The sequence below is a fragment of the Talpa occidentalis genome, unplaced genomic scaffold (genome assembly GCF_014898055.3).
Source record: "Talpa occidentalis isolate TD23 unplaced genomic scaffold, MPIMG_talOcc4v2.1 talOcc4.14, whole genome shotgun sequence".
NCBI lineage: Eukaryota > Metazoa > Chordata > Mammalia > Eulipotyphla > Talpidae > Talpa > Talpa occidentalis.
In genome coordinates this window covers 35419199-35439311 of record NW_023601433.1, presented here as the reverse complement: position 1 = coordinate 35439311, position 20113 = coordinate 35419199, and the positions used below count along the sequence as shown (strand labels likewise).

The 20113-nt window shown below is 34.1% G+C and overlaps 1 protein-coding gene across 12 annotated transcripts in view; it reads left to right on the top strand.

The window, feature by feature from the left end:
* Nucleotides 1-20113, top strand: part of CEP170 (centrosomal protein 170) — a 136739-nt gene that overhangs the window by 68939 nt on the left and 47687 nt on the right. For 9 of the 12 annotated variants that reach the window (XM_054694936.1, XM_054694931.1, XM_054694929.1 and 6 more), the window contains 3 exons: nt 2197-2360; nt 2550-2843; nt 17289-17438. In XM_054694936.1, the coding sequence (XP_054550911.1) occupies nt 2197-2360; nt 2550-2843; nt 17289-17438 (608 nt within the window). The remainder of the gene's footprint in view (nt 1-2196; nt 2361-2549; nt 2844-17288; nt 17439-20113) is intronic. The other 3 variants (XM_054694935.1, XM_054694933.1, XM_054694934.1) reach the window with 1 other exon arrangement.

Here is a 20113-nt window from a genome sequence, read left to right as displayed (position 1 = left end):
CATTAAAAAAATGACTAATCTACAAAGGAATGTTTTATAACTTTAACTTAAAGAAAAAAATGCTGAAAGGACCTGATGCCACTTATGAACTAACTTTGATGCATTGGTTAAAGAACTACTAAACTTTTTAAAGATGTTTTTATGTTGTGTGTTTGTGTAAGGTGGGTTATATGATCTTCTTATCCAGTACATTTGAGTTTAGTTACAAACAAAATTTCTTTTCAGTATATTCAATGCAAGAAATAGGTTAGAAATGCCCTTTTTTTAAAGTGAGTGTTGTGTTTGAATAAATGGCTTTGTTTGGTTTTCAGTTCCTTCTATTATTTCTAGCTTAATGTCCAGAGGCAAGGTTCCATAAATAAACAGCTTTTTTTTTTTTTCATTTCAGATTACATTTTGAATGTTACAAATTAGAAAATTTTCAGATTTATTCTTGTCATATGTGATGTTTATGATAATTACCATCTGTTACTGCTGGGAGTTCTCCCTGAAAACCCCTCTTTTTGGTCTTATTCACTCCCTTTGCTTCCCGTACCACCTTTCCAAAACACCCTTTTCTTATAACACATTTTTACAACTAGTCCTTATGTGTGAAATCATTAGAACCAATTGGTATTCTCTAAATTCATTTGAAACCCATGAGTATTAAAACTCAACTTTTTCCTTGGACATGTGTCCTTTGCCTCCTCTCATACCCCAAGTCTTTCAGTTCCAATCATCAACTTAATGATGCCACATTATTCAGCAGATATTCATATTAAAATTTGTAGCCCAGGAAAATGTAAATATTAGATTTAGTCCTGCAAGCATTGAAATTCATATAGTAAACTGGAATTATTTATATCTTTCTTCTAAAGAAGTTATCTTTTAAGCCCATATTTGTGGTTAACCATAAAACATGTATAGAATAACGCTTGACTTATGAATAACTTCATGTTATATTAATTATCATTTGATTATTCTAATTATTATTTAGATAATGAGAATACCTAGTCAGTGGAAAAGATCAAATAATTTTCCCTAAGTTTCACATTTAATCCCTAATAGAACTATGAAGGATAACAAAAAAATCTGTAAGGAAGCTGATTATTTTGAAATTCAGATATGTTCTAACTTGACTCAATGTGGTTTATGGATAAGACAGATTTTTATCTGATTGTATTTAGCACCATGCCCTTTGCCCAGTAGATGCTTAGATTTATAGGGCCTCCCCGGTGGCGCAGCGGTTGAGCTCTGGGTTGCGAAGCTGCCCGCAGCCTCTGCAGCGCTGGTTCAATCCCCAGCTGCTCCCCGACCACCGGAGGGGAGGTCCCACATGGCGCATGGACCTCTCCTGCCGCCCGCTGCTCCCCTCAGCAGTGTACTTTGGTCCTTCTGCCTGCTCTGCTCCCCACTCTGGCTCTGGTGGATTCCCTCACCCTCCCGCGCTTCTGACTGTACCCAGTGCTTGTATAAATAAATAAAAATAATTCTTTAAAAAAAAAAAGATTTATATAGGATTTCATAGACTGCTTTTCCATGCTGGGCCTTTTAGCAAGATTTAACTCTACAGCCATCAGAATTCAGAGAGCACAAATACAAATTCTTAGATCTGTCATGGCTAAGAAGACATTTATAAACAATTATACAATAATTGATGGAAAATAAAAAAAATAGCATCTTTTTTATGCCCCCTTTTAATTGAATGTCATTGTAAGTATATAATGTTCATCAGTTCATCACATTTTTATGGCATTTACCTTCCCTTTTCCTGTGTAGTGATAAACTGTAATGTTGTCACCCTTTCTCTTGCCTCTTTTTTATAATGCTAGAGACAAATTTTTAATTGCTTAAATAAGGTATAAAGTTTAAAGGATGGATCAATATTTTTTGTAACTGATAGAGACTTACAGATGATATCACATTGCTTTATCTTTAAGTCATTGATGAGTCATTATAAAGTCATTTTTGAAGTAGGAAACATAGTCCTGTTTATGTGTTTGTAATGGACCTTATTGTTGGTTCATAAAATTTGAATGTAAGCATTGCAATTGAGAGTTTGTAGAACCTGTTACTGAAAAAAAAAAAAAAAACAAACATAAGACTTTAGATTGAAATGGGAAGGGACAAAGCAGACAGCACTTTCATATATGCTTTTATTTTCTGCATGGGTTTTGTTTTTCCTTCTTTATTATGTTGTTTCCTTTTTATGTCCAGGAAATAAACATGACGACGGTACACAGAGTGATTCAGAAAATGCTGGGACTCACAGGCGCTGTAGCAAACGTGCAACTCTTGAGGAACACTTAAGACGTCACCATTCAGAACAGAAAAAGCTTCACAAGGTCCAGGCTGCTGAAAGACATCAAGACCAAGCTGTTGTAAGTCAAACTGCTTTTATGATTGCATTCTTTGATGAAGACAGTTCCAGAAAACGAAGGTCATGTTCTTTTAATCAGAATGTGGGGATCTTATGTCAGGAAACTATCAATACTTATTCAACACCACATACAAAACTTGAAAAAAAATCTCCAACAGCAGATGCCAAAGTGGTTTCTTTGTCTTTACAGACTAGCTCTGCGCATCACAGAGGGGGGCATGGTGTTCCACATGGGAAATTGCTAAAACAGAAATCAGAGGAGCCATCGGTGTCAATTCCCTTCCTACAAACTGCATTATTAAGAAGTTCAGGGAGTCTTGGGCACAGACCAAGCCAGGAGATGGATAAAATGTTAAAAAATCAAGCTACTTCTGCTACTTCTGAAAAGGATAATGATGATGACCAAAGTGACAAGGGTACTTATACCATTGAGTTAGAGAATCCCAACAGTGAGGAAGTGGAAGCAAGAAAAATGATTGACAAGGTAAATAACTGAAGTTTGGGTATGATGCTAGTTTTAATGTGGTTTTTTGACTATTGGAAATTATTGGAGAGTCAGCATGAAATGTACTCATACAGTTACTATTATTGGAACTCTAGAATTTTTAGGGAACTGAAAACTAATAGTAAGACCAAAATGCTTTCTGATTTTACTCTGCTATATTCCTAATTTACCTGAGTTCCATATATACAGTCCCATAAATTTAAGCTATTTGGACCTGTTAAAATTGTGTAAATTTAAAATAGGATTTTAAAAGTCTTTCGCCACTCTCACTTTGTATTTATTTAAAAGCTTTAAAAAACCAGATTGCTAATTACTCTTAACATAAACATAAATGTTAGCTCATAATAATTAGCCACGAGTTTCTGCCTACTAATTTCATCTTGGAAAGCACATAAAACTACATGTTTTAATCAATTTTGTTTTCTTAATTTCTATTCACTGCTCTCTTTGGTGATAGAAGTGTATGAAAACAAAATCAGTTTGTTATTCTGAGTTTAGCCAAGTATACGCCCAGTCTTATAATTATCCACATTTCAGAATTGTTCTTTGTATATAATGATTGTTGTATGGTTTAAAGTGCAGTTTTCCTCACTTTTGCCATGGTGGTGAAAGTTGACATTAGAATCAGTTGTTTATTTTACCCCATGGAACATAGCAGCATAAATTTGGCTAAACATAAATCTCTTGTTTAAAACAAGTTCTTGCTACTTAGCATGTGTGCAGCATTAGTATCACTTGGCAGCTTTTTAGAAATAAATACTCTCAGGCCCATTTGAAACATACTGAATTAGAATCTCATTTAAAAACAAGAATTCTAGGTAATTTGTATGCACATTACCATTTGAGATGCACTAGTTTAGCTGATGAGTTTTGGGGACAGGACAAGGAAACCATTTGGGATGAAGGAAAATTATAAGGATTTATATTTATTTTTTAATCTCACAGTTTTTATTTCCATTCAGAAGTGTGTTCTGTAGTGTAAACAATCTTTTCACATTGGCATACATATATAATTTCTGGACATACATTTATTGAAAACATAATATTTTCTCTGTTGGGGTTACAACTCCAAACATTTGGAGACTCATTAGTCTAAGAAATAGATGTTAAGTGAGCAATATTGTGATAGTGGTTAATAAGAGAAACATAGTAATTAAAAAACTGAAGAATAAAGTGAGTTTTCTGATTATATGAAAGGATGTCTATGGACACACTGTTAGAATAGAAAGCCACTGTTGGTGATTTTAAATATTTTCATCGTGGAATTAATGATGACATTTCTTTCAGATTATAAAAGTTCATAATTTTCCTTCTGTTATTGAGAACAAATATGCTGTTCTTTAATATACTGTCAAATATAAAATAATAGATTTTAAAAAAAGAAAATGATAAGAGGTTTTAAAATTCAGATGAATATTAATTTTTATCCTGTTATGCCTTTGTTTCATATATGTATATTAAAACATTTATTTTACGGTGAGGGGTTATATTTACTATTTAAGAACATGGACATTTGTACTCAGACAGAGCTGGGATTAAGTATGAACTCTACATGTACCTTTGAGTAAATTAACCTGGTTAAAAGGCTTCATTTCTTTTTTTCTCTAAAATGGAATACTTTTCAGTCGGCTATATAAAGAATTGAATGAAATATGTTAAGGACTTAAAATATCTATCTTATAATAAAGGGTGTGTAAATGTTAACTATGTTTATTACTTGTTCTTACTGAAAGTTTTCATATATGAATCTCTACATAAGGTACTGAGAAAACCTAGAAGATTCTTACAGCCCCGTGTGTAGGTTATAGTGCAAGGAAATAGCCTGGCCAAACTATGAAGATGAACCTAATGCCTGTCATAGAATGGCCTCGATAATTTTTGAATTTAATTGCCACTTCTCCTCATTTTGAAATATGTAGAAGTAGTCTAATAATAAGTAATGGTAAAGCGGATTTTCTAAAAATATGGAGCAACTAGTTCAAAAGATTAGGAGCAGTTACTTTAGAGAGATGATATTGGGCTACATATTGAAGTATCATAGTAAGAAGATATGTAGATATGTGTATGCAAATGTATAAATATACACACATGTTTGTGTATCAAACTTAAATACTTTAGATTTTTTAATATTAAATGCATTACAATCACTGAATACTGTGAAGGTAGGTGGTGAGTATCTAGTCATTGGCATAAATGTAGAGTGGACTAAAAATTGTTAAGGCTGGAAGCAGAGATGGCTGTTAAAAAGCTGCTGTTGACATGTTCATTAGTCAATCTGGACCTTAGGTAAAAGCTCTGAGCTAAAATACTAACTTATGACTTTATAGGGTGTAGCTGAATGCATAATATTAGATGAGATCACCTAGAAAGAATGTATTAAATGAGTGGAGACAGAATAGGAATTTCTGAATAGGAATTTCTTAGCAATATCAACATTGGTGGTCAAAGAAATGAACATGAACAGAGTAGGCTGAAACATATTAAACAGAAAAGAAAAAACAAAAGAAAATAGCATCTTAGAATCAAAAGTAGAATACACTGATGTTAAATATGATGAACAATAAATATTTTTTTCAATTTTTCCCAAACTTGCATTACATTTTTAGGTTTAAAGGCCCAAAATAGAGCATATATTTGCATCTTAATTGGGAAGAAGTTTCATACAGTTAAAATAGGATCTCTTTAAAGCGATGACCAACCTGAAATGCCATTTTTGTTTTTCTGTGGTGGCTGTAGTTAAAAGATACTGAGATATCCCCTCCCTAATGCCCACATTTTAAGATTACAGGACTTTGGTTTGCATTTTCGTGCTATGTGTTTGTCAGTAAATAATCTTATTTTGTGCATTGTCCTCAAATTTACTTCTTAAAGTATTAACACAAATGCCTATTATTTATAAAGACCTGCAAAGTTTTATATCTTAGCTCATATGGAGATTTGCTATAACAGGAAAATGCATTAGCTGTCTAGATTAACAGTAATTATCTTCCATAGTAATAATTTCCCCTCTTTCTCAATCCTTTGATGTCTCTATGCTACCTGGAGAACCCATTATAGTACCAGAACCCATTATAGTCACTCCTCCATCAAACAGGTTTTGTGACAAAAGAGGAGTAGGTTGTCAGGACTACTTCCTACCCTTCCAATCCAACTGAAAAAGAACTTGTAGTGAAAACAGTAAGACAGATATTAAATTAACAAGAAAAAAGGTGGTCATTGTAGAGAGACATGACTCTATCTTTGGAAAAAAGTATTTTCTGCTCCATAAATTTCATATCATAGACCAATGCTTTTAGATACTTACCCTGTCCTGGGTTTGATTCCTGTCCACTGTAACAATGTATCTCCCCTCAACTGCCTCTGATTAGCATATTCTCTTCCTTGATGGGTCCTTGTATCTATCAGTGCTTGTTCTTTTTCACCAGATGGTAGGAAAGAATCCAGAACCAGGAAAACTGCAATATAATAATAGGAATAGAAAAACAATGAAGATAACTGCAAGAATGGCCCATATCAAAAAAACTAAAAACAGCAAATGCTGGTGAGGATAAGGTGTAAAAGGAACTCTCTTAACTACTGGTGGGAATGTAAACTGGTCCAACCACAAACGAAAGTTGGGTGGTGGTTCCTCAAAACACTAAAAAGTAATATACCATTAGATCCAGTGATTCCATTCCTAGGAATCTACCCAAAGAACACAAAAACACTACTTCAAAAGGAAACCTGAACTCCTATGTTTATTGCAGCATTATTTACAATAGCTAAGATACAGAAACAACTTAAATGCCCCCAAACAGATAAATGGATCAAGAAGATATGATGTATATACACAATGGAATACTTCTCAGCGTTCAAAAAATATAAACCCATGCCATTTGTGACCACATGGATGGAGCTAGAAGGGATTATGCTAAGCAAAGTAAGTCAGAAGGAGGCAGATAGATATCTGATTGTTTCACTCATAGGTGGAATATAGAGAAACTGAACAAAGAGTCAAGAAAAAGACAAAAATTGCAAACTGACTATAGATCTGAGACATGTAGCAGGGATGGGGGAGGCTAAGAGAGGAGTCAAAATAGGAGAGGGAAGATCACAAAAGACTATGGTGATAGATCACAGGTGTTATAGTGGTGGAAGAGCTACATGGGCTACACCTGAGGGGAGAAATCAAATATTGTCCAAAAATTAACAATGATGTAAGAAAATAAATTTTAAAAATTAAATAAATCGGGACAATGGGAAAAAAGAAAAGGACTGAAGAACTTACGTAGCAGTGAGTCCTTCAACCCAAGGAAAGTCAGTGCAGAGAACCTAGATCTAGGTGTAAGCAGTTTGGGAATGGGATATTCCAAGATTTTAGATTAGACCCACCCCCTGGCTTTTTCTGACAGCCGAGGGACCCTTTATAAACCAGAGTGAAGTCAGGTAGACAGTGCTACATAGAACACAGAGGAAGGCAGTATGTCCAAATCCACTCAAATATAAAGTGAGATGTGTGTGGAAACAGGAGGTCAAACAGGACCTTCGAGCAGCAGGAGAGAAGCTTAATAATAGGTGGCATTTTAATTTGGAGTTAACATTTTTTTCGGATTCTTGCCAATTCCAAAACTATCTGAGTTAATAAAGCATATAGCAGTACTAAACTGGAATTCTGACACCTCTGTCCCCCCCACCCCATTGTTATCCTAATCTTTATTGCCCTCTGCTAGCTGACAATTAAAAAAAAAAGTTTTTATCAGAACTTTTGGTCAACCTGTTTGATGCTCCTTTCTTCTTGTCTTCTTTGTTAGCCTCTCATGTCCTTCTTAGGAATAGGAACCATGCCTGCTATATTCCTACAGCTTCATATTAATTTCCCATAGCTTTACCTTTTTTTTTTTTTTTTTGGTTCAAAGCTATAATAAGTTTGCCTCCACTTTCCTTTCTCTATTATTATGTGAAATCTTACTTATTTTCCAGCTTAAGTAATTTTCTTCTTACTGTGTCTTTGTCCAATAAGATGTTTATTATTGAGTTTGCCTGCCTACCTCCTCATAATTCACTTTCAGAGGCTTTATGTAAGCCACCTAATCTAAGGTTACCTCAGCACTGAGCATTCACTTCTTGTATTTCTCCATCAGATTACCTTGTCTTACTATCTTTAAAGGACTCACTTCTACCCAGTTTACTTCTGTCAGTTTTTGTAGAATTATCTTATTTCTCTTGAACACTTTTTTATTTCTTAGACCTGAAACAGTGCCTGGCATGTAGTAGATACTCAGTATCCTTTGTATGAATGAATGAATAAGAAAGAAAAATATATGGCATCCTTTTTCATTTTTGTCAATATGTGAATGTGATTATCTATTAGCTAGGTTATTTAGCTGATTTATTAATTATATATAGCCAGGCCTGCACAAACAGATTTTTATATATTTTTATTCACTATGATTAGTTCTCCTAAAATAGCTTATTAAAATGTATTGTTTGAAACCTACGTATTATAATCTTAACTCTGTAATAAGAATGAGAGCTACAAAATATTTAGGATTTATCAGAAGAAATGTGCAAGTTCCGGTGGAATTGCCTCGGATTAGTTGAAAATTAGTGCTACCTTGTTTCTAGAAGTACCTAATTAACACCTTTTAGTGCTTAAAGAACTGCTTGGCACTGTGGTGGCTACCCCTGGGGAGAGAATTCATACATTGTCTAAAAATTAACAACTATGTGAGAAAAAAGTACTGCATATTAAAAAAAAAAATCTGCTTGGCAAGGAAAAGGTGAAGTAACTATTAATGTGCAGTCTAATTCCAGGATGAAAGGAGGGAAATGAACCATAAACAGGAGGGAAACTGTATGATTTAAATGTAGGGGCATTAGAGTAGACCTGAGCATAATTTGAAGATATAAAAGAATGAGCAAATAGAAAAAGAATGCTAAATTAACAAGAAGGGAAGAGATTGTGAATAAAAGACTCCTAAATAATGGAAAGAATTAAGAACAAAGTATAGATTCAGGGAGAAGGCAAAAATTCGAGAGAGTATTTTACCCTGACAGGCGATAGGGAATATGATAACACCAGATGGGGCTTTTTTATTTTTTAATGAGGTAAAAGTCACATTCACCATGTTAGCCATTTAAAGTATACAGTTCATTGGCTTTAGTGTAGTCAATTTAGTATAGTCAAATTGTGCAGTCATCTGCGCTTTTGAACTCTGGGACATTTACATTGCCTCAAAAAGAAATCCCATACCCACTAAGCATTCCCTTCCCTCAGCCCCTGGCAGCTACTTAGTAGTCTACTTTCTGCATCTGTGGATTTGCTTATTCTGGACAAGTCATATAAAGGGGATCATATAATATATGGTCTTTTGTGATGGCTATTTTCAGTTAACATAATGTTTTTAAGGCCCATTTATGTTGTACCATATATCAGTGTTCATTCCTTTTTATGAGTGAGTAATAAAACTTTGTGTAGATATACCACTGTTCATCAAGTGATGAATCTTTGCATTGTTTCCATCCTTTTTCTATCAAGAATAATGCAACTATGAACATAAATGTACTTGTTTTTTTACATGCCATGATAAATTATAAAATGCCTGTCCACTCTTATTCTGAGCTTTTTTTCCTAAAAACTTTTATCTGAATATTAAATTTAAAAAAATATCACATATATCATATAGCAATTTCATATATCATAATCATGTATTTATTGATTTTAATTTTTCATTTTAAAAATTAAATTGTACTTTGATGGGAAATTACAGATTAAAAAAATTTTCCTCTGTTAAATCATCCTGATTTTGATCCCTAACATTAGTGGCTAGGATTTTGCATTGTTCTTAATGTATTTATGTATCAAATGATTTTCTTGGGCCATGCAAACCTCTAATATTGATTTGAACTGCTAAAGACCTGCTCTCCTCAGAAAATCCCTGGCTCGGTGAGTAAAGAGATGTACTGGTCATCTGAGGTTAGAACTTGAGTACTTTTTTTTTCTCACACTTTTATATCATCAGCATTCTGATCACACATGATTCTTCAGTTATTTTAAAATAAATCTACAAAAGCTTAATATTTACCCTACTGTTGATGTTTTTCAAATTCTGTAGATTCTGAATTTCAATTTGAGGAATTCAAGATACAAAGATTTGAGGAATTCTTTATAACTAATATTTAACTTGCTATTTTAATTTCCATTTTGCTCAACATTTACATTACCATATTTATACGTCTGTCCTCTTTCCCCCACCTTTTTTCACACTGGTCTCTATTTTCATCATAATAAACAAGTGACCTACATCTGATGTTACCACTTTAATTTTGACATCTCATTACAAGTATCCAGTAGATGAGATACTTAGCTTTATGAAAGTTGATCCTGTATCCCATGCTTTAATATACTGTTATTCCTGTCTCCTTAATGCTCCAATTTTAGAATTAGAAACTATGGATATTTTCTGTACCATCTGAGCTTTTATTTTTTTTATTTTTATTTTTTAAAGATTCATTTATTTATACAAGAACAGGGGTACAGGCCAGATGCGCGGGAGGGTGAAGGGATTCACTGGAGACAGAGCGGGGAATAGAACAGGCAGACTGACGAAATACACTGCTGACGGGAGCAGCAGGCGAGACAGGAGAGGTCTGCTCACCGGCGGGCTGGGATCGAACCCATGCTGCAGAGGCTGTGGACAGCTTCACAGTGTGGAGCTTAACCGCCTGCGCCACCAGGGGAGGCCCCGTCTGAGCTTTTAAATAATGACAATGATTAAGATAATATGGTAGTGAAAAAGCCAAAGTCAGATTTTTCATAGACTTGATATATAGTGTACCTAGTAGTCTTTTATCTAGTAAAGAAAGTTTAGCTTCTTTATTTTTATATATCTTATATTTTTCCCCTACCGTAATCCCTTCTATCCTCTTGTCCTTTTCTCTGGACCCTCCCTCGTAAAATCAGAACCTCACTATATTTATTAATTATTTAAAATTGTTTTTTATAAGTATTTGTTACTGAGTTGCCTGAGTGCAAATGTCCACTAATTGTTTGTGTCATTCTGATGTCAAAATCAAATGGTTAAATTTCATCCTTTAATATGGCTAAATAGTACTCCATAGTACGGATGTACCACATCTTCTTGATCCAAGCATCTACTGGACAAATTTAGGCTGCTTCCTTATGCTACCTACTGTAAATAATGCTGCTATGAAGATTGTGGAACAAAGGGGCTTTTGTGTTGATAGTTTCATATTCACTGTATATATGCCCAAGAATATATGATTTCTGGGTGATGATGATATTTTGATTTTTAGTTTTTTAAGGAAAATTCAGATTATTTTCCATAATGGTTGCACTATTTTTACATTCCCTAATGCAGTATAATGGAGCCCCTCTTTCTTTCCATATACTCCAGCACTTCTTAGAGGCCTTTTTTAATATGTACCATTCTCACAGACATGACATGGAATTTCATTGTGATTGTAACCTGCATCTCTCTTATTGGAAATGAATATTTTTTCGTATGTCTGTTGACTTTCTCGATAAATTCGTTGGATTTGTCCACATCTGCTGCCCATATGTTTTCTTATTGTGAATTGTGTGGGGTTTTTTTAAAGATTTATTTATTTGTAAATACAAGAACTGGGGTGCAAGTCAGAGGTGCAGGTGGTGAGAGCATTCACCAGAGAGAGTGGTGAGCAAAACAGGCAGATCTACTGAAATACACTGCTGAGGGGAGCAGCAAGCGAGGCAGGAAAGGTCTGCTGTGCTATGTGGGTTGCTCCCTGGCTGGCCAGGGGTTGAACTTGTGCTGTAGTAACTGGCAATAGCTTGATAGCACTGTCTTTAACTTAAACCCTGTGCCACCAGGGAAGCCCTGAATTGTGTAGGTTTTTATATATCTTGGATATTAATCCTTTGTCAGGTATATATTGTGTGAATGTTTTCTCCCTTTCATTAAGATGTCTTTTAATCTGATATTCTCTTTTATTTTAAAAATCCCTATTGTTTCTTTTTGGTTTTATTTCCCTTGTCATAAGGGTTGAGTCACAAAAAAATCTTTATTGTTGATGGCATAGAACCTATCACCAGTGTTTTCTTCTATTTATTTTATTGTTGTAGATTTTATATGTACATCTTTAATCGATTTGGAGGTCTGTGTGTGTGTGTGTGTTTGTGTTTAGTCAGTGATTCAACTTCATTCTTTTATGTGTAACTTTCCAATTTTCCCATCACCAGTTATTAGAGATTGTCTTTTTTCCATTGTATCGTGATAGCTTCTTTATCATAGATTGGGTACTGATAAATTTTGGTGTAGTCCTTAGGTTTTTCTGTATATAACATCATATCATCTGTAAATAGTGATAATTACACTTCTTGTCTGACTTGTATTCCCTTTATTTTTCTGTACTTGTCTGATAGCACTGACCAAAACCTCTAATACTAAGTTAAACTGAAGAGGTAACAGTGGGCATCCTTGTGTTGACCCTGACCTAAAGGGGAAAGCTTTCTGTTTTTTACCATGAGGTATAATATTGGTTATTGGCTTATGGTGTATAGGGGCTATATTATATTAAAGGTGAATTCCTTCCATTTTTATCTTATAGTTTTATAAATGAATTTTATCAAATGCTTTTTCTGTATCTGTGGATACTATCATAATTTTATCTTTGTTTGTTCATATATTTCATTGATTTCTTTACATATATTATAGCATCTTTACATCCCTGGAATAATTCCCACTTGATCTTGATGTATAATCCTTATGATATACTGTTGAATTCAATTTGCTAGTATTTTGTTGAAGATTTTGCATTAATGTTCAACAGGGATATTTATCTATGATTTTTTTTTCTTCAAATGTCTATCAGTTTCAGTATTAGGGTTTGTCACTATAAATTGTATTTGAGAGTTTCTTTATTCTTGTATTTTTAAAAATAATTTGAGTAATATAGACATTATTAAGCTGTCTGATACTGGACTTTTTTTTTTTTTTTAAAGATTTATTTATTTGTTTGTTTGTTTGTTTATACAAGCACTGGGTAGTCAGAAGCGCGGGAGGGCGAGAGAACTCACCAGAGTCAGAGCGGGGAGCAGAGCAGGCAGAAGGACTGAAGTACACTGCGGAGGGGAGCAGCGGGCGGCAGGAGAGGTCTGCGTGCCATGGACTTTCATTTTTGAGATTTTTTTAATTGCTGCTTTAATTTCGATGATTGTGATTGTTTTGTTCAGCTCATCTGTTTCTTCTTGGGTTAGTCCTGGTAGACTTTATTGATCTAGAAATTAGTTTCTTCAGGGTTATCAATTTATTGCATATTACCATTCATAGTAATCTCTTATTATCCTTTGTATTTCTGTGCTGTCATTATTTGTCATTGTTCACTTGTGATTCTGTTTATTAATATTTTCTCTTTTAAATATTTTCTTTGTTATCCTAGCTAAAGTTTTGTTTGTTTCTTTCTTTCTTTTGATTTTTTATTTTAACATTTATCATTTAAAAAAAAAACACTTAAGACAATATTTGTTTCCCCCCACACCCTCAGATTGAGTCCACATAAAATTTCCTTCCCCAAGGCACCCATGCGTCATCACCACAGTCCTCTGTGCTCCTCTCTCCCTCCCTCTGATCCCTCTCCCTCCTCCTCCCCTGCAGTATGTCTCTGGTTTATAATTGTCTGTTTTTGCTTTGTTGTGTTTTGTACTGTTATTATTTTTTTTATATTGATGTCTTATTTCTTTCCCCTATATTCCTGCTATATGCAAAACCATCCGATATTTTTCTTTTTCCTTCTGGCTTATTTCACTGAGCATAATTCCTTCTAGCTCTATCCACGTTGCTGCGAATGGCATGAGTTTATCTTTTTTAATGCACAGTAGGTATAAGGAGGACCTGGACAGTAGTGCATCAAAGTATCAAAGCCAGGGAGCATCAGGGATTCAAATACCCTTCTTTGCTTTGTGTACCAGAGCTGTGTGGTGGCCATCTATAGTGAGCCCCTCCTGTAGGCCAGCTCCTTGGTCTTACTGCCTCTTATATTCTTATATGCACTTCCATATCAAGGCTGTCTTTATGCACTAGATGCAGTGCTGGGCAAGGATTTTAGTTGATATGAGGTCACAGGCCAGAAGTTGTTTTTTCTAGTATAAAACCTAGGGGTATTTGCACCTGTTGTTAACAGGTGCTTGAGCTCTAGTTTATGGAAGGGTTCATTCCATATTTTGGTTTTATTCCTGTAGCAAGGGGTGGTTGGTGTTTTGAATATGTCCCCTTGGCTTTCAGTAGTAACCTCTTCTATAGTGACATAGATGTTCTGACCTATTTCTCCTTGCTGGTTCAGGCTCCAGCTATTCTATATTAAGAGCCTTAGTTTAGGGCCTCCCCGGTGGCACAGCGGTTGAGCACTGGGTTGCAAAGCTGCCCACAGCCTCTGCAGCGCTGGTTCGATCCCCAGCTGCCGGGCGAGGGTCCCACATGGCGTGTAGACCTCTCCTGCCGCCCTCTGCTCCCCTCAGCATTGTATTTCGTCAGTCTGCCTGCTCTGCTCTCCACTCTGACTCTGGTGAATTCTGTCACCCTCCCGTGCTTCTGACTGTACCCAGTGCTTGTATAAATAAATAAATAAATCTTTAAAAAAATAAAAATAAAAAATAAAGTCAGTAATCCTTTCTCTGCACTGTTACACCTATAGCTCTCCAGCAGTGCACCCTTATCCTGGATGCCAATTCTACACACTCCCTTATCTGTTGCAGTGGCAGATCTCTAGTCCCTGGTGTTGTCTTGTGTCCCTTAATCAACAAGTGTGGGGAGTTCTGAACAGCAGTTGCTTTTGCCTTTTATGGGTTTTACTGCCCCTATGTCACTATGAACATTTAAAGGTTTTCCTACACTTTTTCATTGCACCTTTGCTGCTAGTGTGTGCTGTTATTATCTGTTTTTCCCTTGGTGGGAGGGGTGGGGGGGTTTGGATTTGTTCACAGCACTCTAGCTGTGCGTATATAGAGGAAGTGAACACAATGTCTTTACTCCTCCACCATCTTGCCAGATTCCTCTTTTTAATTTCTCTAAATTCAAATTTAAAATCTGGTTCTTACAGAAATTTTGTTTAACTGCAGAGTTAGTACTCTGGCATGGGTCAGGTGACATTCTCCTTTTTCATTAGTTCCTATGTTAGACTTAAGCTCCGTTAGAGTCAGAGCTTAGTTATGTATTTCTTTTTAAATCCCCATTGTTGACTGGTCCAGTAGCTTGCAAATAGTAATTATCATACCCTATACCATACCATTATCTGAATAAGAGATCCTGATTTTTGTGTTTGCTATGTTATATTTGAGCCCAGATCACAGTGGGGAAGAAAAGAGAATCATGAGTCTGCTTTAACATAGTGCATTTTAAATATCTTGTGCCATCTAATAGAAACGACAGACAGATGGGCACCGGTCTTAAGTTGGAAATTGAAGTGAAACCTTGAAATAAGGTGAAATAAGCAAGGGACAAAATCTAAAATGAAAACAGAAAAATCTAGCAAACTTTGTCCCTGATCTGTAGATCTCTCAAGTTGTTTCCAGCCATTAGATGGAAATTTCATTAGATGTTATTTTTTAAACGCGAAAAGCATAATAGCTTAAAGTGCATAAGAGTATAAGCTCTTTATGCCCTCTTTGTTTTCACATGAATGTTGTCCAAATGGATGTTTTTGTACCTAGTCACAAAAATGATGATATGGATTTAAAGGTAAGCTAGTCGTTGCTATTACTAAATTTACAGAGAGGTAACAGAAAGTACAGGTATGGATTTGAAGGCTCTTCCCCCCCCCCCATATAATAATGCTTCACACCTTATCACTTTTATGGGTGATAAGATTGTTACTTCTCTGCCATATATTTGAGCTATCTATAATGCTTTAAAGTAATGTGTAGAAAGTCTTTTGAGTACTCTATATAACTTCAGTTCCCCTTCCCCAAAAGCAGTAGGTCTTTTGTGTGCATGTCTTTTGTTGTTATTTCAAAGTAGTGTCAGAAGTGACTTGGAGAAATTTGTTATATTTTATTTGAAAAACTGCTAGTTCTTAGATGTTTGAGGAAATCAAACTTTGGAAATACATTTTGCATATAAATTAAAATGAAATAATGCCAAATGCAAAAATCTTTTAAGGTAATAATTAAATTAACATACCATAGAGAAACAACTTGCAAATAATCACTTGGCTGTTTTCAACTTATACTTCCAAACCAGTTAAATTTTTTTCTGATAATTATAAAATCAAGCAAATAAGCTTTGATAGATTTGGAGGTCAGTAACTTGAGTTAGAAATAATTCCTGTGATAATTTGAACATTGAGTTAAACAGAATTAAAATCATAATTCTAGTTATATTTGAATTAAATTGTAAACAATAAGGCTATCTAGTGGTTAATTTTCCAAGTTTTAATGATTTGAAAATAGCATGAATGCTTTACTGATGAGAACTTCAGAGGTCATCAGGTAGTGTTCTACTCTAGGATCATTTAAAAGTTTTCTAGAAAATAGTTTAACTTAAGGTATTTTTCCCTTTTTATAGAAAACGAAGACTCACGATCCTTTCTACAAAGTGCTACTTTGTACACATAGTATTTACTTGATAATAATTATTACATCCACAACTAATACCTATAAAAACTAAGCATTGAAAACAAATAGAGACTTAATAGTAAAGTGGAATGTCAAAATTTATGTGGTTACAACCTTTCTGTAATTTGGTGCAACAATCAGGGCCTATTATATACTAGGAAAAAAGTAAGACTCAGGACCTGTCCTTAAAGGTATATGATTGTTGGTCTTTCTATTTAGAATATTTCAGAATATAGACCGTACACAACCTGGATACTGAAAATGCTAATCTGTATAAGTAGACCCAGGAACTACATTTCCAGCAAAGGCCTTTGTATGGTTTTTAGGCAAATGAGCTTAGAGAATTAGGCTATACCATTTACAAAGATTATACAATGATATCTCTTATTTGGAACCTTAGAAATTACTGTGTGTAAATTTAACTCACGTAAATATTGAACATTTGTTAGGGAAGGACCACAAAATCAGGCATATTTTTACAGTTCAACTGAAAAATAACAACAGAGACAAAAAAGAGAAACTGAACTGGTACTCTACTTTATTATAATGTTTAACATCATAAATATCTTTTAATGAATGTTATGTCCTGAATATTTCTTATTTTTTATCAAAGAGTGCATTTAGTAAATATTTGAAAAGGATAGTTACACTTGCATAAGCGTCCACTGCCTAATTTTTCTCTCTAGCATATTATACCAGTTGGATGTAACCTTGTCATTAAAGTTATCCTCATTATTGAAATTACCTATTTAAATTAATTTAGAATATTTTTATTTGCCTCTAAAGTTGCTGATGGTTATCAAGTTTTCATTTATAAAATAATTTTCTCCTCCTAGGTATTTGGAGTAGATGACAATCAGGATTATAATAGACCTATTATCAATGAAAAACATAAAGATCTGATAAAAGATTGGACTCTCAATTCTGCTACAGAAGGAATGGAAGGAAGAAAATCACTGACTATATCTGGATTTCACAGTTTAGAGGTATATGTCTCTTCTGCACAAAATGTAAATTATGCACAAAATGTAAATTTTTATAAATTGTAATTAAGTAATATATTACCTTGTAAAATACTTCTAAAAACTAAATTTTTATTATCTTTCTTGTAAAAGCCTAAAGGAGTTTTGCCATACTTCCAATTCAGGTTTTGATTCTTTTTAATTAATACTCTTTTGTCAATAAGGGGAAATGTGAAATTTCAAATAGGCAGTTAATGAGCTCTAATTGTTCACTGCTCTAATTGGCGTTACAAGATAAAGCAAAAAATATATAAGATTATACCTTGTAGCATTTGGGATAGAAAAATTTATCATGCCAGGAAATATAAGCAAGGTTGTACTTGATAGATAAGACTGTATATCTAAAAAATTCACAGTCTAGTACAGCCCAGGATATAATTAGATTAATGTGAAGTTAATGAAGGGGATGGCTTGATGACAGTAGTTTCAGTGGCATAATGGTATATAGTAGAACTGGAAACACCAGAATGCAAAGCCTGGAACTGCCAAGTTGAACAAGTACCTTTGAGTTAGTCACTTCTCCTCTCTTTTTTTTATTACAATTTTTAGTTAATTTGTCAGTCATTTACATGTCTCTAAACTTTGAGGTTGCATTTTATATTCCTCCATATATACATATGCTTCACTCACCTACCAAACTTCCCATGCTAGTGCCCCTATCTCCATCCTTCCCCTACCCCCTTCTCCTTCCACCTATATTTCCTCTGGTAACCAGTATATTTTTCACTAAGTCTAAGAATTGTTTTCGCTGTGCTTTGCCAATATATATTTTTTGTGATTTATATTCCACAGATAAATGGAACCATCTGCTCTCTGTCCCTCACTTTCACTTAACATAATCTCTCACACTCTGATTTAGCATAATCACCTCTAGGTCCATCCATTTTGTCCCAAAAGGCACTATTTCTTTTAATAACTGAGTAGTATTCCTCAGTCCTTAGTTGTTTTTTTTTTTTTTTAATCAGTTGTCTGTCATTGGGCACTTAGATTGGTTCCATGACTTGGCATTTATGGAAATTGCTGATATGAACATAGGTGTACATAAGTCTTTCCATCTTAGTGTTTTGTTATTCTTTTGGTAAATACCTACCAGAGGTGTTGCTAAATCATACTTGTTTGACCTCCTTCCAACATTTGTTTCCACTCTTCTGATACATGCCATTCTCAGAGGGATGAGATTATATTTCATTGTCCTTTCAATTTTCATTTTAAGAAGGGATGTTGAACAATTTTTCGTGTGCCTGTAGGTTATCTAATTGTCTTTAGAAAAGTGTCCATTTAGGTCTTTTGATCATTTTTTGATTGGGTTGTTTGTTACCTTATTCTTGAAATAAGTACTTTATTTTGAAAATCATCAGAATTGTGATTTGCAAACATCTTCTTCTAGTCTTTAGGTTGCTTTTTGTTTTCATGGTGGATTCTTTTGAGGTACGAAAGTGTTATAGTTTGATGTATTCCCACTTGTTTATTTTTGCTTTTGTTTCGCCTGCCATCGGGGTAAGTCCACAAATACAGCTTTGTGGTGGATTTCCTGTAGTATATGCTCTCTATTTTCTTTTAAATATTTTGTAGTTTCAGTTCTCAAATCCAAATCCTTAATTCATCTTCAGTTAATTTTTATATATGGAGTTAAGTGTGTATGTAGTTTCATTATTTTGCTTGGGCTATTCATGTTTACCAATGTCATTTGTTAAAGAGGCTTTCCTTTGTCAAAGATTAACTGTCCACATTTGTTTGGGTTTATCTTGGTGCTTTCTGTCCTAGTCTATCAGTCTTTGTTTTTGTTTTTGTGAATACCATTAATGTTATGATTATTATTGCTGTGCCCTATCATTTGAAGTCAGTAAGTGTGATACTTTCATTTTTCTTCTTTCTCTCAGGAGTGCTTTGACTATTTAGGAGTTTTTTGATGCCATACAACTTTTATAATTGTTCTGTTTCCTTGAAAAAAAGGTATTGGGATTTTGATAAGTATTACACGGAATCTTTAAATTGCTTTAGGTAATATGGCCATTTTAACAGTGTTTCTTTTCCAGTCCTGGAGCAGAGTATATCTTTCCATATCTTTGTATCTTCTTTTATTTGCTTTGGCAGAACCTTAGAGTATTCACTGAGCAGGGCCTTCCCAATCATTCTTTTTTGTGTGATTGTAAATGGGGTTATTTTTCTATTTCTCCATCTTCAAATTCGTTGTTTATGTATAGAAATGCAACTAATTTCTGTTGTATTGTATACTGATATTGTATACTGATACTGTACTGTATTCATTTACTATTTTAAGAAATTTTGGTAGAGTTATTTGGGTTCTCTATGTATAGTATCTTGTCCTCTGAATATTTTACTTATTTTTCAAAGAACCGTTCAACTTTTACTGATCTTTTGGACTTGTTTGTTTTCTATTTTGTTTATTTCTGCTCTAATTTATATTATATCTTTCTAATGATTCTTAGTTTCTTTTGTTGTTCTTTTTTTCCTTTTCCTTCTGCTTAGAGTTGAATTGTTTATTCGAGATTTTCCTCTTCTTTTTTATGATGTGGGCCTATATTTTCTTCCCTTATAGTACTGATTTTAGATTAGAACATGTCATAAATTCTGGTATCTTATTTCTCCATTTTTGTTAGTCTATTGATACTTTTTGG